At 38.1% G+C, this 22183-nt stretch overlaps 1 protein-coding gene across 4 annotated transcripts in view; it reads right to left on the bottom strand.

Annotated features, from left to right (window-relative positions):
* Positions 1 to 22183, bottom strand: part of VCAN (versican) — a 114506-nt gene that overhangs the window by 24525 nt on the left and 67798 nt on the right. For all 4 annotated transcript variants that reach the window (XM_082074479.1, XM_082074476.1, XM_082074477.1 and 1 more), the window contains exons 8-10: positions 7815 to 13331; positions 5568 to 5681; positions 3048 to 3161 (exon numbers count right to left, since the gene is read on the bottom strand). In XM_082074479.1, the coding sequence (XP_081930605.1) occupies positions 3048 to 3161; positions 5568 to 5681; positions 7815 to 13331 (5745 nt within the window). The remainder of the gene's footprint in view (positions 1 to 3047; positions 3162 to 5567; positions 5682 to 7814; positions 13332 to 22183) is intronic.

A 22183-nucleotide genomic window follows, 5' to 3' on the forward strand; every position in this document is an offset into this window, starting at 1 on the left:
CCATTTTGGCACACAGGTCCATACATGCAGCTGCATTTGGTAAACAGGCTACCCCAGTTGTACCTGCAGAGACCCTGCCGACGAGAAAGCCAGACCTTAATTTTAAAACACAAATAGCATCCCTTGAAAGCAGGTAGACACCAGTTAGAACAGCAAAAGGAGAAAAAGAAAAGGACAGTCCAGCCAGCCAAGGAAGGAAGAGGAAAATCTAAATAGACACTCATCCAGTTTTCATTAAAAACACTTATTCTTAAAATTGAGGCTTAAATTGAAAATCTTTACCATTTTGTTGTTTCCCATGTAACTATTCATGAAGCAAGGTATTTGTCACTACAAATATAGATGGCTAGGTAATATAACAACAGCCGAAAACTTCCATGGCTCTGCTGATCCCTGAGGACTGTTGTCTACACAGCGCAGTGTGAGACAGGGTATCAAACAACCCTCCTCTCCTCTTTCCCCAAACACAAGGCTGGCAAAGCAATGCTTCAGGCAGCAAAACTGGAAGGATCTGAGCCCTGGGCTGATTTATCTGGACACTGAGAGGTCTCAGAAGGGCTTTTCACAAAGGGATGACAATGGAAAGAAAGACTGACGGCCCCCCCATGATGAGACTTGCATCAAGATCTACTGCAGCCTGCAGTCACCCTTTGGAAAAGTGGTTTTGGGATATTTCTGCATTTTAAGAAGTGATATTCAAATGTCACCAGGTCGCATGCACATATGCATCTGTATACTTTGAAAAGGTGCACGCAGTGGGTGAAAGGGTATTATCTAACAGAGGTACTCCACTCACTTTTAGTCTAGTCTGACAAAGAAGCAATGCTGGCTTACTGAGCTACCAACCTCGTTTGAGAAGGAAACACCCTCAGCTGCTCTATTTCTAACATCAGACAACTTTAGATCTCTTCAGGAAGAAGTTCCTGGGCTCAGATTGTCTGCTGAACTCTTGCCACCTGGCAAGAACAACAGCTGTCAGGGAGCCAATTATAGCTCATTGAGTCTCAGGATTGATTACCCTCACCCTAGGTTAGATCACCCTGAAGGCTCCTTTAGTTTCTACCACCTGCAGGAGCTCCCTGATGTGCAGCTGCACTGTCCTCTGGTCACATTCCCCCCTAACACTGACACAGACTAATATATCAGATAAAGATCCTTTAGTCTAGAAAAGTCTTGCTGGGGCACTTGGGTGAAATCCTGGATTCTATGTTTTTTCTACACCAGTGCCATGGGACCAGGACACGGTGGAATTGTCTTCTACTTTGAGCTTCATTTCCAGAAGAAATGCATGCTCACTGCTTCCATTCCCTTTGGTGGCGTTTTGAATACTCAGCAATGTGCCTAAGAGAGATCTTCAGCTCGACTTTTTTTTAAGCTTTCTAAAATGAGTAGTATACATTGGAGGGAAAAAAAAAGAAAAAAGAGTATGAAATATAATCACGGTGTGCTCAACTCCACCTTTCCTGTGGCACTGAGGTACGCATTCTGTCGTTTTGGCTGGTCTTTAAATCTAGTGAGGTCAGGACTGGTGCCTTGAAATAAAGCCTGCTTGCCAGACAACTGTGTCTGAATTGCCAACACAGTTTTATTTTGTCTGGTGGAGTGGAAATTTGGCACTAAATGCTTTTCTCAAGTCCCAAACCACTGCAGGACTTTAAGTGGAGGAAATTTAAATTCCAAAGCTAAGAGAGCAGGGCTCTGGTTCTGATTGACAAACTAGGAAATGTTCCCATTAACCACCTAAAATGTGCTCTCAGGTTGGTCATAAAAAGCAGCTTAAAACTACCACGGTACTCAGAGCCACTCAGTACTCTGGATTGCTGGAATGAGGGGGAGGAGGAAAGGAGTGAGAACATTTATTTCTTTTGTTCTGAAAACACTGTCCACTTACAGCTTTGGAGAACAGAATCAAAAAGTCCTTTCAAATTACAAAATTAGCCAGAATACTGAAAAACTTAAACAGTGAAAAGTGCTGAGGTCAGTCAGCTTTGAGAGTTTTCAACTCTAACAAACAAATCTCTATAGGTTGAGCTGGAAGGATTTGCAAACTGCCTTTCACTGAAAATGAGAAACAAACATAATACACGATATTAAATAAACAAATCCAAAGAACTGGTTCATTTACCTGTGACCAAAACCATTCAGCTGAAGAAAAAGGGGAAAGTGTATTCATAAACTTTAGAAAGTACACTTTAAACCACCATGAATTTTTCCCATTGAAATGCCTTCATTAGTTTTGCTGACAGAACAGATTTTGCTACCCTATTTTTCCTCTTCCATAGACATACTAAGTAAGCATCTTGCACTGTAAATATTTCTTGTAAATACAGTGGGATTTCTTGCAGACAATGTTCTAACAGTTACAGAAATTTGGATATTTAATTCATTTCAGTTGTCCAGCTGAGAGAGTATTTTACAACCTCCTACAATTGTGATCCTGCACCTATTTCTCCTAAAATCATCACAGAATAAATCAATTTGAAAATTCTGCGATGAAGTTGTCAAGGCTATTGTCCCCAGTGGATGGATATATAATGTGGCATATTCAGTAGACTATTCCTACTTTCTAGTGATGCTTGTTGTAAGTGACAGGTTCTGATATGTCTTTCATAATATGTATAATTTTTTAAGACAGAAGCTTAGTTAAAGAGTAAGTCTGGTTGCACTCATTATCCCATAAGCAACAACAGTAAGGAGAGAACCTTGTTATGTGTATTCCCCATAGTTTGGTAGCCAATATGAGCAGGCTATGCTTGCCTTCAAACCACCTGAAAACTGTATGGCTGTTGTTATTTTGACACAGAAACTGCCCAATATATCAGTCAGGTTAGCAAGTGGATAGAGTTTGCTCTCACCCATCTGCTAAAGAGCCACAAACCATGGGAACTCAAATATTAAAATCTCTCCTGACCACCGATGACTTCCCACAGATTTTCACAGTTTCTTCCATGCTCTCACTTTTAGAAGGTTTTGTCTATTTACCCCACAAGGGTGTAGAAATGGAAACAGACAAACTCGATCACCACAGATTAAAGAATGCACTTTACCTTGTTCACAGAGGGCACCTACATAGCTTGGCAGACACAAGCAAGTGAACGTATTGAGGCCATCTATACATGTGGCTCCATTCCGGCATGGGTTAGACTGGCATTCATCGATATCTACAACATAAAGATAAAAGAGTTTTTGTAACCCACTCACTGCCTTGAAGGGAAATGTTCCTCAGCCTTAGTCATACTTATTACTAAGACCAGTTCAATCCAGAAGAATGAAGTATTGCAAAAGATCCAAGTAACCAGTTTATTTGCACGATAACTGAATTCACTATGCACAACCTTCTTTTCTCTTCATCCACAAGCTAAGAAGTGGTTTCCTCAGGAAATGTGACATTACTGATCCAAAATTTTATATCCTGTGCTCTGACTCCTAATTTCTGAAATTTAGACCTTCCATTTGTCCCTGTGTAGCTGAGAAAGAAGTGATACTGTGCAGTGTGTAGTATTTTCTCATACTGGTGGAAAATTTGACCTGTGTGTGTGACCAGGGCACAAAAAATTCTCATAAGTACTAGAAAACTCAAACATCTTAACAAATATTAAATACTGGTTATCTTATCATATACCAGGAAGGAGACTGTTCATTTCAGCCTGCAAAACAGTATGCCCTGGGATCTTATTGGTTCACATTTCTCGTTTCTTCCTTGTCTAATCTTATCAGGATATGGACAAAGCATAACAAAGACAATCTCACTAAGTGACCACTCAGATAGCAACATTCGTAGTCATGCACAGGTTTACTGCTGAGCCTATCATTCTAGAGTAGACAAATAGCATTCTATGGCTGCTAGAATGCTTTGTCTTCAAATTTTGAATTCAAGCAGTAGTTCATTCAATATAATTACTTTGTGCATGTATTTTCAGAGGTTATAAGCTAGCAGATCTCTTTATAAAGATCATATGGTGTTTTCTAATGAGTGCTGCTCTTCTGAAACAATCACAGCTTAATCTTTGATGCAGATTTTGCAAAAATATTAATTGCAAGTGAACAGCTGGTAGTGACTGACTATTGTATAACTGACTGACTATATATAAGAGAGAAGGTAAACATATCTACAAACCAAAAAGCATGTATTCAATGCTAGGCATAATTGCTGCATCATATGAAAGGCTTCTTTTTAAATATTTTTCTTTTTAAAATATACTTCTGTTCAAATTTTATGCTACGTCTTATTTGTTCCAGTCATTTGGAAAGCTCTCAAGTCAACATTTTATGCCTTATATACAGAATATCCCTGAATCTCAGGTCAACATTTTATGGATAAAAATGCTGAGGTTTACTTTCTTGAGCACCACAGACCATATTTCTATATGGTGACTGGACATGAAGCATCCCACTCCAGTTAAAGGGGACAAGACATGGCCAGAATAATAATTTATAATCTGAAAAAGAAAAAAAACCCACTATATATATATATATATATATATACACATATATATACATATATATATATAATCTCTGAACTCTGGTTTGTGATCAGGGGATGACATATTCTTTGACAAAGAAGATTTAACATACGACGTCTAAAACTTGAAATCTACCAAAACCAGCCCACTAGGGAACTAACAAACTCATCAACGTGAGCTAGGAAAGCTGAGAAAAACACTTGCTAATTTTTTTAATCACATAATGTCTTGCACAACACAAATGAAAAAAAAGTAATCCTCACATTTATACTGCACTGGTATCAGCCTTTGGGTGGGGTTGTTTGTATTTGTTGTTGTTTTTTTTCTCCCAAGTTATATATAATGAGTTAAACTAATTTTAGCAATATTGCATGACTTTGTTTTGTTTTGTTTTGTTTTGTTTCTTTCAAATTTGGCAGGAAACTGTGTAACAGGTAAAACCGTAGTATGTATTAGGGAATTAAACCTGCAGTTTTTCAAAAGCCTACATTAGCTGTACACTAAACAGCCAAGCTACCACTGTTATCATACTGTTGCTTGCTAGTTGGAAGGAAAGCTGGTTATTGTGAATGATACTGGTGAGTCTCTTGAAACCCACAATCACAACAGGTAAACACAGATGAAGCTTGAGGATGTCCGCAGCTAGAAGGGTTACCAAAATACTAATTTATACCAAAAATGTATATGATTATGACAATATTTCAAATTTCCTTGAAATAATATCAAGCTGGCATTCACATTCGGGATTAGTTTATTTTATCAGCCTTTCAAATAATTACACAAAACTTTTAAGAACTGCCCTGAAATATTAATGTTTATTTGTTTTTATTTGATGTATTTATGAATACAAATTGTGAATTCTAGGTCATGAGGTTCATCTATGATTCTCTTACATTTGTGTGCATACATATCTATGCACTTTATGGGGAGAGAGAAAAGGACTACGTGGACCTCCTTCATGTTATTGTTCTGTTCTTAAGGCCTCACTGTAGAATTTTTCAAATGTCTACATATTCTTCAAATTCAAAACCACCCCACTTCTGCAGATTTCATGTATGAAAAACTTATATTTGACTTAATCATTACCTGATGGCATCAGCTTACCTAATTCACACTGCTCACCGTTGAAACCTGGCAAACATGTACAGATGTAAAAAGAACCACGCGGATAGCAGGTACCACCATTCAAGCAGGGATTGCTTTTGCATGGATCTTGGCCTGTTAAACAAGTAGAAAAAGAAAATTGACTCCGTAGCTTCATTTTTCGCCACAAGAAATCTTTCTGCATTTCTGCACTGATGTTGCGGGGTTTATTGTAGTTACAGAAACCCTATGAACATAATAGACTACTGAAAATATGATAGCTCTCTAAAATAGTAAAGCTTGTTTTCAGGCATCATTATTTTCAATGACAGGGCATTTACTATGAACCAGTATAACTTATTTTCAGAATAATATTTTTCATAGCAATTTGTACTATATTTGGCAGTCATGATATTCTGCTGAGGATTTAGTTTGCATGACATGACAATTAATTATAGCTGAACACAGTTAAACATATGCAAAATGAATGGAAAATGCTTTTTTTGACAGGGTTAGTTTATGAAGAATGATTGGGTACACAGAACATACTGGCTGGCTGCTGTTGTTTCATTTTGTTATATTTAATCAATCAATGCCCACAAAGTCTAATTTCTTTTAAAGGATGTTTTCACACATGCATATTGCCCACCTGGCTTTCTTAAAAACACATTTCAAGAACACAAATAAAGGTACCAAATACATCCATAACTGAACTAAACATTAAGATAAAAGCTTACCTGCTGTGAAATCCACAGTTGTTATGGGAGTTATCATTTAAATGGCTTTTCCTTGCAGACCTCTATGCCTTGTAGTGATGTTTATTTCAAGTGAGTTTAGATACCTAGGTATTTGCATCTGACTTAATTCCTAGGAGCAATCACTCATACAAACAAGTACACACTGGATAACCATTTCTAAGTATTATCTTCTCAGTGTTATAGGAAAATCATGAAGACAGTCCTTCTGGGATACAAGAAGCAAGCCCTGGCTTTGAAAACTTACAAAATGGTTGAAAGAGTTCTGTAACCTAAGTTAGTTCAGAGATATGAGAAAAATTTAGATTTTTGATTACATTTTTCCAAAGCAATCTGACTATGGTTTATGGAAGAGAAGATGAGCAATATCTATTTTACCCTTGCAAGTTATCCATTCAAAGAAGTCTTCTTTAAGCACCAGATTCCCTGTCTAGTTAGGGGAAAGCAGAAGATTTAGTTGAAAACCTCCAGAAGAAAAACCTGTCTACGTGAATTTGGAATTGTAATTAAGTGGGCAGGATTTCGCTTTGGAGGTTTTGAAAAGGATCTGATCCTATCCACAGAATAGGGTGCTTGTTTTAGGGCTGCTTCACTGAAAATCCCAAATGTAGGGCTATGTTAAACACCTAACAATGTGCATTGTGCATTTCATTGTTCGTCTCCTATGGACTGCATATATTCCCAGTAAACATTTTTAAATTGACAGCTACCTGGATTATTTGAGGAAAAATAACAGAAAACCCTATAAAATTGAGTTTTTTCCTCAGCTATAACTAGATAAAATGTGAATTGAAGCAATGCTATTCATATCGACCCTACCTGCATTATCTGTGTGTTTGGTGAAATGGTGCCTAATAACGGCTATGTAAAACAAAATAATGAGGCAAATGACATCTAACAAAAGGATCTGTAATTTATAAGAGACAGAAACTGTATCAACCAGTTAAAGCTACAGACAGGCTGAAAACATTAGGTCTCAATTTTCTCTTGTCTAGAAAGTTACCTTGTAGGTTAAGAGAAGTTAATTTTTTATAGAAAATTCTGATCCTGAAATGTGCACTACATGTGCTTTCTAAGTCAAATGCAAGATGCTTTAAAACAACTCTACCTATAAACCAATTGTGTAAGTATTATCATCATGACAACACACAAAAGCTGTCAGACAAAATTGTCTGTTAGAAGTTGGAAAATTAAATAATTACAGCCGAATTCTCTATTGCAATCAGTGTTACCGTCCTGTCTTTTAGAACTGTCTGGTTACCTCAAGTATGATCCAGAGGTTCTTGTTACAAACACTCAGGAAAAGTCACTGAGCTTGAGTTTTGGTACCCGCATCTTCCTTCACTTTGCAGGGGTTACAATCGTGCTTGATTTCAAAGCTTGAGGCTCACAAGTTCTGTTGTTATTTCACAAGGTGCTCAGATTGCCATACCTCTTACCAGAGTTAAAACACACATTAACAACTATAAAAAAAATATGTATATATACGACAGTGATCACATTTGGAAGTTACCTGGAATTTGCACTGCTGTGCCTTCAACTGAACCCACACTGGTGCCAATCAGGAAATCTGATCCATTAGTGACTTCCGGAAGGGAAAAAGACGAAGTTACAAGTTCAATAGTATACGGCTCCTCAGAGCTCATCGTTGACTGCTCGTTTTGATACAGACTGTTTCCAGGGGCAGTGATGTTTGTTGCAATGTTAGAAGGAACTGTCGTGATCTCCTCTTGACCAAACAAACCTGATGGTGTTTCCGTGCTTGTATCCAAAGGTTGGGAAGATGAGGATAGCACTGTAACTGCTTCCTGGTCAGGTTTAAATACATCACTTTCAATACTATTGGGTAAATCTGAAACAGGTGTGGAAAAAAGCCACGGGATCTCTCCCTCAGTGCTCCTGTCATCTTCTTGGTGGGGGTTGTTCACTCTACTTGAGGGCATTTCAACTTCTATTGTGCTAACTTTTGGAACATCTGTGCCTGCTTTTTCTCTGAAACTAAGAAAAGCAGTAGGCAAGACATGTATTGATGGAGAATCTCCAGAAACAGTAGCTCCTTCCTCAAAAGCTGAATCAGTTACAGAGGTCTCAGTCTCCTCTGTCCTGTCTGTCACAAGTCCATTAAAATGAGCAGTACTTTCAGTAGTTGCGATTTCTGAAACAGGCTTGGGAGAAAACTCCAGCAGAGAAGACTCTGTTGTGCCAAGAAGCTCTATAGTGGGTGGTTTGTATGTTGCCGCAATATCAGAACTAACCTCTTTGAAGGTTCCTTCTGATGAATGATCAGACTGATCTGAATCCTTTGACGATGATGTGCTTGGAATGATTACCTCAGGATACTCAGATACTCCATTAACTAGCTGAACAGTTACTGAGGATTTAGGAGTTTGAGGTACAGAATAAAGGCTCACTGAATCTGTTTCTTCATACTCTGTGGATGCTGATTTTATGTTTGTGTACCCTGTAGGATGCTTTTCTTCATTCTTGCTAGATGATACAGTTGTCAGTTGAGATGTATGCTGAATGGTGACAATACTTACATCAAGCATGTCAGTTGTCAAAGACTTTTCTGTCTCAGTTAAAACTGGTGTTAGAGAAGGAACCACGGGCTGCTTATCATCCAGTTCTTCTTGGCCCATTCCAGAGAAGCCAGAAACAGAGTTTGTCTCACTTTGATCTGCTATTACTTGGTGGTTTGATGAAGTATTCAGCTCATAGGTGTTTTCTGTTGTGCTTGTTACATCATGTTTAGACTCAGGAGGCACATGAGGGCTTGCCAGTGATGGTACTGTAGGAAGGAAAATGCCCAGTTCAGAGAGTTGGGTAGTGGTGGGAGTTTCAGATGTGAACTTCAAGGCATTCCCTGAACCCAAATCCTTGTCATCTGCTTTTGGTCTGTGCCCAGCTGTTACTGATTCACTACGTGGCTGACTGGAAGTAGCCAAAGAAAGAGTCTCACCAGATTCAAGTGTCTTCTCTTTGGTTATGGAAAATTTAGGTGTTGAATCATATTTCTCCCCTTCAGCTGTAATGCTGTCATCACTGCCATATGTTGATTGTATGACAGAACTTGGCATTGTCTGCACACTTATTATATCTTCAGGTATTGATTTTGAGTGATCCATGTCTATAATAGTTGTTTCTTCTGATGGGATTTGAAGTCGTTCTTCAATTAGTGTAATATCACCATAAACAGAAACGTTCAGTAAAACACTCCTTTTATCATCAATCATGGGAATAATTTTCTCATATAATCCAGTGTCACTTGTTAGTTCTTCAGATGTAGCTGTGTTTGGCTGAACAGCAGACGGATTTGCCACGATCTCTTTTTCTTCTGTAAAAAGGGATGGTTGTCGTGTGATCACAGTCTGTGACCCACCTATTGGTGCCTCTGTTGTCATAACTTCAGAATAAACCTCCCCAGGAACAGCAGATGAAGCATTTAGCTCTACCTTTGACACAGGGGGTATTGACAAATGAGTAAACATTTCAGGAGAAGACGAATCCAAAACACCAACCCAGCCAGATCCTTCTCCAGAGCTTTCAGGTAATATTCTGCCTGGCATTTTTGTTGTTGATGTTATAAGTGATTCTTCTATTTCAAGATTAGGAGTTACACTCAGTATTGCAGAAACAGGAGTTACGCCATCTTTAACAAGCAAATATGAAGTCTGCTCTGGAGAAACAACTTTAGAAGTAGCTGTTGTCCTATCTGTTTCATTTTCTTCTCTCCTATAGTGAGTTCCCTCATCGTGAGGTTCTTCTGTTGCAACAAAATAAGGCGTCATCTCTTTAACCTCTTCAGAGCTGAACCCCTTAGAACTCTCTTCTGCTAAAGATGGGGAACTGGTAATTACCGAGCTGGGGAACTGGTCTTCTGTTTCTGACAGCTGCTCAGTTACAGCACTTGTAACTTCTTCATTAACTTCACCATTTGATTCAGAACTGCTCCTTTCAAAGTCTTGTGTCTTGTCAGTTGAAAGTTTGGGCCCCATATTTGTAGGATGAGACGTCTGAGGACTTGAAGGACTCACGATTTCTTTGACAATCAATGGTACTACAGAAGGAATAACAACAAGGTCATCTCCCGATCCTTGTCCTGAAAATAATGGATCACTGATGAGCTCATTATTTGTTAGCTTTTCTTCTTTAGGTGTCAGGAGTGATATGGGAATATCTTTTGTTGGGAAAATATTTTGTAACAAGTCCTCCTCTTGCTCTGTATCTGTAACTGGAGAGCTTATGTATTTCCTTTCAATATTTACAGGCTCAGTTACTCTGTCAGCATTAAATGGCAAAAGTATGTTTTTAACAGATTCAGTTTCTAATTCCTTTTCTTCTGAATATGGACTGAGAGTTGGAACATTTAGAAATCCCAGTTGTTCATGGTTAGCCTCTGTACTTTTAATGAATCGTTCTGTTGTTGTCTCTTCAGAAGATTCTATAACTTTAGGTGAAATTTCCCTTGGCCCGTCTTCTCCAGAAGGAGTATCTTCCACCGAAGGAATCTTCGTAGTAAAAGCTCTCACGGTGAGTTCATCAATCATTTTCTCTTTCGTTCTTATGTCAGTTACAGTTCCCATTGTGGTTACTTCATGTTCAGTACTTGTGACCAGATCATCAGGTTTGGTAGTGAGGGCATGATCCATAGATGGTGTGCTGACAACTCCTTTGGTGTACTGCTCTCGTGTTTCTAGTCTCCCAGTGGGTGAAACTGCTGTTTTTAAAAATGATTCAATTACTGTGTCTGCTTCTCCAGATCCCTGATCAGTAAATGAGAAATGAGTTCCAAGTATTTCTTCCGTAGGTCCATTAGACATGAGTTTTGTGGTGCTGCTGTCACCTTTGAATTCTTCTCCAGAGCCATGCTCAATCAGGAGAATCTTGCCTAATGAGACAGTTGGAGGACTAACTTTTGCATTTTTGCTTTCTGTAGATTCAGCTACTGCTTTTATACTGCTGGTACCATGTGTCATCATGATGTTGTGAGGGTTGTTACTAACCACTGATTCTGGAGATGATGTGACCTCACCGTTTTCTAAATCTTCAGGTTTATCTCCTGGTGCAACATATGATATTATCTCTTTTGTAGAACTAGGACTAAATTTGACTTCAGAAGGAGCTGTGTAAGTTTGTTCTGTTTCCTGGTTTTGTTCTCCAGGGTTTACTGTACTAAACAACTCCTGGGTCATCTGACTTGTTATGCCAGACTCCTTCGTCAAGCCATCTGACCCAGTACTCGAACCTGATACTGCTGATTCATTTGTTGTTGCATGTTTTTCATATTCTGTTGTTGCATTCTTCAGCAAAGCATCATCTATGTTGTAAACTTTTCCTTCATGCTTTTCTGTTTGTGTTTCAGTGACAGACCTTGATGGAACTGAAGTCGAAGTAGCAGACTCAATGATAACATCTGTGTCTCCAGAACCTGGCTCAATAAATGGGGAGTCAGTACTTACCACTGTTCTTGTCAGGCCCCCTGAAAATATGTGTGCTGGTTCATCTGCTGATCCTTCATTTATAAAAAGCTCCTTCTCTCTCAAAAGAGGAACGGTGGTGACCTTTCTGATTTCAGAACTTATGGTACTTGCTACGGGTACTGTTATTCTGAGCAGTGTGGGCTCTTGACTTACAGTTCTGACTTCACTAGCAGTGCTCTCATGTTCTTTCAACTCCAAATTGCCTTCTGCAGTAGTAGCTGATTCTTCCTGATTCGAATAAACAGTCGTCTGTATTGCTTTTTCATCTTCAGTATTCTTTTCAGTTACAAGAAAGCTGGCAACTACTTCTTCCGTAATAAACCCAGACACAGAATTGGTGGCAAGAGTTACTTCAGAATTTTGATCAAAAGCAGAATAATGAGTGCTTATTCCTCTCGGCAAAGCAGAGTTGATTTCTGAAATGGTTACAGAAACTTCTGTTGGCAGTACTGTGCCAGAGCCCAAAGAAATATCCTGCACTGAAAGTGTTTCTGTTACTGCTGTTTCTGTTGTCGTGGCTGAAGTTACAGTGATGTCCTCTCCTACCTCTCCAGAGCCTTCTAGAACTATAAAGGAAGCAGCACTCACCACAGGCTTTGCTGTATTACTGCTTGTTTGCAGAAGGTTTTCAAGAGGGGAATTTGCATTAAGTTTAACTGTTGATTTATAATGATCTCCTGGAGCAGGGGTTGCCTCTTCTGGAATAAGGTCTTTCACACCTATGCCTATCACAGCAGTATTTAAAACTGCATCCAGAGAAGCAGTTACAGCAGATTTTTCCACAGTGAATGCATCAGGAGCAGAAGTTATACCAGAAATTTTTTCATCATCTTCCTTTCTTGACATAGTCACAATTTCTGAGGAGACAGAACTGGGTAAATCAGATTCAGTGGAGCCATCTCCAGAAGACTCGCCAGTAATCAAAAGGAAGTTTTTAGTATCTTTTGTTGAGCTCTCCTCAGTTCCATGCCATGTTACGGTCTCTATATTTTTTTGCAGAGACTGCTCATATGAAGAAGTAATGGCTATTGATTTGTCTGTTGTGGCAACTTCTGACTCACCACTATAAACTGTTTCTAACATTGCAACATCTGCTGTCGGTTGTGTAACTTCAAACGCCCCTACTACTTCTCCAGCTTTGCTTGGTTGCATAGTACCAGAAGCTTCAGTTTCAGGTATAATAAATGTGTTTGTTTCATTGATTTGAGAAAAGGTTACATTTTTGGAATGAGCAACACTTTCAATTTGGTCACTTCTCGCTTCCTCAGCTTTTGTGCTTTTAGGTGCACTGGTAACTTGTTGCTTTCCATTGATGAACTGCAAAGCTGGAGGAGTTGTAACATCAGTAGTATTTTCACAGTCTTCCTCTTCCTCAAACTCTATAAAGTTTGGAAAGAAAGGATCCAATATTATATATTCAGATGAATCCTGCACAGAGTCTGAAGTACAGGGTTCAGTCTGAGCTGATTCTGCATCAATGTGGGGTTCATCTATTGCGTGAGGAAGCATGTGGCGATTGAACAGATCCAAAAATTCATTCACCGGATGATCTGCAAAAAAAAGAGAGCTTTTCATAATCCCTAAGTGACAGTGACGGTTGCTCATTATAGTAGACATATGAAGTACAAGCAGTCCATTGGAGAAAACAAAATCTATAAGAAAGGTAGCAAATTCATGGTACTTTTCTATTGACACAAAATTGAATGCTGCCACAGTGTTTGCATTTCTGGTTGAAGCCTTTGTGTATGTTGAACACTTACGCTGTGTAATATTGTCAACTGCCATGCATATTTAGTCCCAAACCCACACCTGAGCTGACTTATCTTGCACTGTTCAGCAGAGATAAGAAAAAGACAAAAAGAAAATCATTTTTAGACCAAAAGGCTCTGGTCTCAACCTGCAGCAATGGCTTCCATGGATTTAAGACACTACCTAACCTTTATCAAATACTGAACTTTGACCAAACTTGGGCAAAGTCTAAAATAAAATAGGACATAAAGAATATGCCTCTGCAACTCCATTTATACTCAGTATAGAGTAATTCAAGTTACTAGGAACACCATAAAAACTACATTAATTGCCCTATTCTTCACACTTGGATGGTCAGTAAATAAAGTCTTATTTTATAAAGGTGTTGCTATTTGGCACTATAAGGCATTATGAAACAAATAAGAAAAAATACCCCAGATTCAAAAATCAACCACCATTCAGACAGTAACATGCGTAAGGTCCAACTATTCTACTCTGGGTACCACTCGCTTTCAATTATTTACACACTCTCAGAGATCGCAAACCTCTCAAGCTTTTTTCTAGGTAGCCAAGCAGAGGAGGAAGTTCTAAGTAGACAAGGCTTTAGCTGAAGAGGACTTGTGAATTCCTCCAAGATTTATAATCCCAGATTCCATAGACACTTCTTAAACATGTCCTCTCAGCACAAACATGACTTCAAATCTGCTGTTCCAGACAATAGATAATACCCTTTTTACAAAAGAGGATACAACAGACCCAGAAAAAAGCCAGTATTCAGGCTTGGCCAACAGACTTCAAGCTGGAAAATCTGTGGTGAAACCTTATTCCATGAATGTATCTTTCTTCTGAATCTAATGCTTATAGCTGTTTTGTCCAAAGCAAAATTACAGTTTGCTGGTATAAACTGGTGCAGCCAGTGGAGCTTTGTCTAGATCTGTCTGAAGAGGATCTGAACCAACACACAGGACTCCTGTCTTACAGCAATGTTAGCGGTGATTGCTCCCCAAAGAATATTTGTAGGTATTCTGGCATACCCAGTCTATGACAGAACCCAAATTTCAAGTAAATTTCCTTATTAAAACTGTTCACACGACATAAGAAAAATGAGAACCTGACACGTAAAGTATTTCATTAGTTTGAAATAATTCCCGTACATATGAACATCATTTAACCTCTATGATTATTGAGGTCTCAGAAATTAGGTGATCATTCTGGAAAAGAGTGTATCAAATCACATTAAACTGACACAGAGCACTGTGAAAGGCTTGTGGTTCTTTGGCTTGGGGTATTTTGTGTGTGCACATTGACTGCAAAGGGGGTCTTCTAAAGGTCATTGCAACTCTATTGAGAATTAATATTCTAATGTCTTATGCTGGTTTTATAGCTAAACTCGCAAAATATTACTGAAACTTCATTTTGCTAAACCTCCAGCTAAAGTGTAAATGGCAACTTCATGTTTGTTTTATAATAAAACACATATTTTGATGACCTGAATCCAAGGCTTTGATGTAATTATTAAACAACTTGGGAAAAATTAAGATCCACACCAGCCTTACAGAGAATAAATCACCTTCAGCATTAGGTATTTTCACCAAAATATTCAGTTTGCACAGCACTAAGCTCAGCATTCCCCAAGCAATAAAAACAAACAAACAAGCAAAAAACAAAACCAACAACAACAAACAAATTGTTTTTAACCTCATTTCTACCTGGCTATTCTATGTTGCCCCAGTGAAGCCTGCTGTTTACTTTGCGCTATGACAGGTCTATTCAATGACTACAGAATTGAAACTCCTCTCTCCATCATGTGTGCTTGTTGGGAGTTGTTTTATGCAATGCCTCTAAAGAGAGATTTTTTCCCTGCTCCTTCCTCCAGTAGGTTACAAATATTTAAAGTTGCTCAATGCCACAGAAAAATAGAGCTTCTGCAGCCATTTATTTGAGTCCTCCCAGGTCTCCCTTTCAAATTTTGCTCAAGCAGAAAAGCAAGAATTCAGTTATTTTTCCAAGATTTGCAATATGACATGAAGAAGCGTGTCTAATAACATCACTTTCAGACTCCACAAGTTTTAGCAAAGAGCAGCCATAGTCATACAGGGGAGTCATATTTTCATAAAAGCAGAAGCTCTAATCTACAGACAATTGCACACCTTCTTTTCAAAACTACAAACACAAAAATACATAGGAATGCGATAACTGAAAAGGGAATTGACAGTCAAAGCAGCTAGGGAGCTTTGGGAATTTCTGATTTGCAGTAAAATCACTAAAAAATAGCTGCACCAACATACAGAACCAGAGAACTACATACAGACATGTATCAGCAAGAAAGATGTTTTGTACACTGTGCGCAGCTTAAAAAAGAGTGTGTATAAATAATCTGGTATATAGAATAATGTGCCATAAGGATTAATTATTATTCCATACACAGCTGTTACGATTGCATGCACAAAGCATGTAGCATGTTTTTGCACAGACATATATACTAAAAAATATGTATAAAACCTGGATGGGACTGGATAGGCTGTAATTTGTAGCAGAGTACGATGACTAACAAGTTCTGACCAGTGTATTATTTTTGTAACAGTGCACACCTGGGAGTCCCTCAAATTATTAGCTCATGCTAAATCATTTATGGTAGGTAATAAATTTAATGAACAACATCTGTTCCAAATTCACCTAGAAGACATATACAAATTCTTACATACGCAAAGATCTCTATCAGACCCTACTTTTACTTCGTTAGCTTTTTCAAGATCTCACATGCCACAAAGATCCACATAAAAGAACCTTAGCTAAAGGTATGATATTCCAATAATAAACTTTCAGGAGGCTCCTTCATTAAATATGAAGTGGTTTGGTTTTGTTTTTCAAATAAAAAAAAAATAACCAGCCTTTAAGAAAAGAGTGAAGGATCTTTTTTTTTTCTTTTCTTTTTTTAATTAGAATTTCTTCTTTCTAGCGGTTTGATTATTCAGTGCTAGCAAGCAGGTTGCCAATGCTCAGGAATAACAGCTATGGAAAATTCTCTCAAACCCCAGAGATGGCAAATAATCTCCATAACAATATAGCTCATATAACATATAACCCTGTTCTCTAAGAATAAGCAAGACATTAAAATGAAAACCTAAGTGCTATCTTAAAATATGAATAAAGGAGGAAAAAGTCTTATCTGTTGAATTGGTCTGCTAGACCCTTAGGATGGACACATAAACACTTGCAATGGTTTTAATCTGGTAGATGCAGCTGACACATTTTGCCCCTATTTATGTTCATGTCCATTCCAGCTGCAGGTAAAGATATACAGAGAGACCATTAATAAGAGATGGAATGAGGACTTTAAAGAGAAATAGTTTTGCTCCTAAATATGTTTATCAATAGTTCACACATTATGATGGCAAGAAAGCCAAAAGGGGCACTTGTTCAAAGAAGTGCTTTGTTGTTATGACTCCAAGAACAAGAAAGTAAAAACAAGTAGCTGAAAAATAGTAAAGCCAAGAGCTGTCAGTTAAGACTGCCAATCCAAACAATTCTTAAAGCAGATTTATCAGTAAAGCCTCTTATTAAAGAAAGTGATGAGGTATGCGCTGAAATACAGATGGCATAGATAGATGGATGAGAGTATATGCAGCCTAGAGTGTTTCTTAATCCCTTTAATATGCCTAGATGTTTTTCAAATTACCTGCATGGAATAGGCATCTATCTCAGCAACAGTCAACTATGTGTAAGAAATAGAAATCCCCCTGGCTACAGGGTGATTTTTAGCCACAACAGGAGTTGGCGGCTGCTACTGCACATAACCACAGAGAGACCGATTGAGGTGGCTTTAATTTCCACTGCCACCCTTCTAAAATGTAGTTCTAAACCTACATTAATTCCTTACTGGATCAGATGTGAAAGTTGCCTCTATGGACAAGCTACCTTCTGCACATCCAAAGAAAGGTATAAAGAGTAGCAACATTTTTTCTTGAGAAGACTTTTAACATTCTACAAATAACCCTAATGGGCTTTTTCAAGATCTTTTTTGAGGGAGCAGGCAGTAAAAAACATTTTTTCCTCTCAAAAACCTTCAGATCAGTAGCTGAAGAAGAATTAATAGAGAAGTAAATATGAAACAAATACTGATGTTCCCCAAACTTTCAAAAAAAATTCATTTAGAAAACTTATGGATTCAGCATGTTTTTGTGAAGTCTCTTTCAAAATGAGACTATTAACATCTAATCTGGCATCCTGCAGATAACATGATTTTACCTGTAGATTCCTGCAATTTGTCTGTTTATTGCTTCAGAGCAACATGCTCAGTTTGCGAGAAGCAATAGCTCAAACTTTGGTAGAAGGACTAGAGGTCTAATAAACCCATGAAATCCACAGAAAGAATCACAAAATGTTCTGTGGGCTTTGAATCAGACCCTCTATTTTGATTAGAATAGAGCTAAAAAGAAAAAAAAAAGTGAATAACCAACCAACCAAACAATAAAAACCCCAACACCACCAACAAAAAGAATTTAAAAAGAAGACCAAAGACAGTTTGGACTGCTAATTTCCAAAGCATGCATGTCATCGCATAATGTGACGCTATCATGAACTACTTAACATTGACTATAAAGAACCCCCAACCACAAGGTAGGGTACTTTGCATTAGTCAAATTTCTTACTGCATTTGATAACCATAAAATTTTGGGTTTGGCTTAAACAGAACTATATCAGGGTGAATGTAGAACATACATGTCATTAAAATATTGGATAGTTGTTGTTTTGTATCAAAGTTCTGCAAATGTAACATTTGTTGACCATGAAAAAGGTAATGCAGTAACTTGCAATAAAAAACAGAGAGAAAAACAATAAACAATTTAATTTAAGATAAAATTTGGGAAAATCTAGGTATTTTTCCCCTCTGCATACTTGCTAACTATTCTGTTTTCCATGTGCAAGTCACCTTGTTTCTATCCCACAAGTGCTATAGGTTTATTTTTATGTCTTCTTTGCTACAGGTGGTCTGCACAGTACCACGGTCATCACCTCCTGCAGAAGATTCCCATCATATACATGATGATAAACTTGCACTCATTGGCAACAGCCTTAAATGTCATCTCCAACAGATTGGACACTTTGAGGTTAATAACAGAGGTGTCTGGGACTAGGACCAGGGAACAAGCACGACTCCTAATGACTAGCAGTTAGCACAATGGTTCATCGTAGAACAGACCATCGTAGAACAGCTCATGTAGGCTGTCAAATGACAAGTCAGCTGTCTCAAGCTTCACAGCAGCTATTGATCAGACCCTTACTCATTCAAAAAACGTTATTCTGAGAAGGTCGCTTCTGGAACAGGTTGTAAAAATGTGCTATGAAAAGCACACTAACAGCAAATGCAGATGCATGAATCCTCATTTTAGTACATTCATGGAATTTGCTGCAGACTGAAGCTGCTACAAAAACCAGACAACCCACAGAATAATTCAGTAAACATGCAGACTGGTTTTGATTAAGATTTTCTGAGTAACCTAAAGGAGTGGCTTTAATGCTTTATCTCAAAATCTCTGCACGTTTGTGGGACACTCCTGAGTGGGCTTGCAAAGGTGACCCACCAAGGGCAAGCCTACAGTTGGCAGACTTAAATTCAGCCAACAGGTGTCTACAGTTCACCTGGAGAGTCCATGAAGTGTAAGGGGTTCAAAGTGTTTGATTTAAACCCTTTGAAAGTCCACTGAAGCCTTGTATCTGGGCTTGGGAGAGGATCTAGCAGGAGGAAAGACTTAAACAGCTTTTTGTCTCATACTGACTCCCCTGAACCTCAGCTCTGCCAAGGAGCACCTTTGGGTCTGGGTGGATTCAAGCAGTTTTATGCCTATGGCTTGCTGAAACTCTTCAGGTGAAACAAAACTCGACCAGGAACATGTCAGTCTCAAGTATATATGTTGTTTTAAAAACATACTCAAGAAGTAAAGAAGCAATTTGACAAGATGACCCTCAAACAAAAAAATTCTTTTTTTTCCCCTTTTGTTTCAAAACCTTTGTATTTAGGGGATCCTCCCACCCCCTTAAAATATTACATTCAAATTGGAACAGAAAGATTCAATTTTACAGAAATAAAACCTTTTGATAACATCTTTTGGGGCATTTTGTTTCATAGAAATGGGATTTTTTTTAATTGTTCTTTTCATCTCATTTCAAAAGGAATAAGATTTTGAAATCCAAACGTTTCCTGCTGAAGGAAAATTCCAAGTGTCAGCCTTCAGTACATGCAATTCCTCTAACTTGTGCCATCTTGTAATATCATTAACCTACCTAAGCGCGGTCAAAGTGCAACAGTGCTCCAGGCATACCCATCTCCCACGTCAGGAAGAGGTGGGAACACTGCCAAGGAGCTGGTCTAAGGTGTTAAAAGAAACATCGCTACTATTATACACACCTAAGTAAAAGACAATAAAGAAAGGTCCAGAAATAATTAATTTTTTTATTATTTTAATCCTGCTACCTCACATTAACAAGACTAGTATGTATGATGAGGTCTAGTAAAATCCAGTTCTTGATTACTGTTCAGTCTAAGTAAACAAAAGATTTTATTTAGTTCGCTTGAAATGTTCCCCAGCTGGATATATATTTCTAAAATTTTTGTTAACTTTGGCTCAACAGGTTTATTTTTTTTTTACCTTCTAAATTTTATCAAAATTTATGTTTTGTTCTCCCTTTGACAGTCAAAAGAGAAGTCTGTGTTTCTTAAATCTCATCAGCAGGAAAAAAAAATCATATATAAAAATCATATATAAATTGACCTTGCATAAAAATCTCAACTACTCAAGTAAATTTCTGGAAGAAAGTATTTGAAAAAACTAATTTTCACACAGCTGGCTGGGTAGGAGTTGAAAGTAATTCAAGGTGGGTGGTCAGTGTTGCCTGCTCAAATTCACTTATCCAGTCTGCTTTACCATATTTGGGTTTCTCTGTTTCCATGCAAGATACAACCCTGTTGAAAACCTGAGTATCAATTGCTGGCACGTTCCTAAACTGCAGCCTTTTTACAGCTATACCATTTCCCCAAGCTGTTTGGCTGAGACCAGAAAACACCTGTGGAAAGTGGATGTCGCTTACACGGACATCTGTTTTGCACAGGGCTCTGGCCCGCGTGGCTGTGCTGAAACACCCCTGCCAAATTGTAAAGTAATAGACATGAAGATGCAAAAACCATGTCAGAAATAAAGGAACTAATTTATTATAAGAGCATATCGTGAAGCAATCTCTAGTGTTTCCTTCAGCCTCATTGCTTCCTGTGTTCCCCCACCGTGACGCAGTGGTAAAATTGTTAAGAAAAGACAGAATAAGTAAAATGTCAAGTTGTTAAAAATGGCAGCCTTGCAGTGTCAAGTTTAAGCCCCAGCAAGTGCAGGATACAGTTCCCTGGATAACAACTGAGTATTTGTCATACAATATTCTTAGGACAACTATTCCCACTTCCTTTCTACTCCAATATATTATTAACAATATGGCAGGGAAGGGGAAAGGGGAAACGGAAAAGGGGAAAGGGGAAAGGAAATGGAAAAGGGAAAGGGAAAAAGGCAAAGGGGAAAGGGAAGGGGAAGGGGAGAGGAAATACATTTTCAGGAGTATCCTCCCTATGCAAAATGGCTTCATTCTGAATAACCTTCTTCAAAGAACTAAAGCTATGACAATGATTACCCTACCTGATTTACCCCACAATGCTCTTTTTACAGATATCTGGAGAAGTTTATGCATCTATACTGCCACTTATCATGATAGTTTTCTGACATTTTATCACCTATGATTTTTCAAGCATCTTTCAAGTACCTGATAAGCACACTTTCAATTTTATGTCCGCACAAGCCCACAGCTGATTAGCTACACTATTTGGCTGCAGTCCCTGCTCCTTTTGGGGAGATATTTAGAGCTATTAATCAGGTGACAACATACAATCAGTCTTCCATGGCAAAACATTTTTAAGCTTCAGTTTTCTTCATTCAAATATGAAAGAAAAGCTTTGCTGGAATAGACTGTTGTGGGGCAAATCACCCTTGTTCTAGACCCATCTACTTGTGCAAAATAACTTGATTTACTACAGCGGCAGCGGTAACTCAAGTCATTACGGTATCTTCATAGTATCTTAAATCTAAATATATATGTTTTTGAATATATCATTAGAGTGATTATGCACATAAATATGGACACACATGGTACACAGATTTTTGCCCACAGATCTGAGTCGTGCACTTTGGAAATATTATTCAGAAGACACAAAGTGGATTCTGTGATTGTAATTTTAATGAATCTTCTTTCATCATCTCTTGACTTGTAGGAAAAAAAAAAGTGAAAGAAATTGAAATTTAGCTATAGAGATTAATAATAATAGAGATTAATAAACTTGATTGCTTTGGGTATTAAACATCCAGTTCCTCAGTTAAACTAACATGAGGCTGCAAAAACCCCACTGCTGCAGACAGAATGACAGAAATACGACTCTTTCAGACACAGTTTTAGGAATAGGAGTGCAGTGCCATGTGCTTGAAAGCCTTTCAAAAATTAAGTTACTAAACAGTATTTTGATCTATAATTTCTACCTGAATCAACTTTTAGGGTGCCTTTTATCCTGACACTTTTCTCAGCTCTTCAGAGACATATGAACAGCATGTGAAATAGAAAG

This window comes from Streptopelia decaocto (assembly GCF_964273445.1).
Source record: "Streptopelia decaocto genome assembly, chromosome: Z".
Lineage (NCBI taxonomy): Eukaryota > Metazoa > Chordata > Aves > Columbiformes > Columbidae > Streptopelia > Streptopelia decaocto.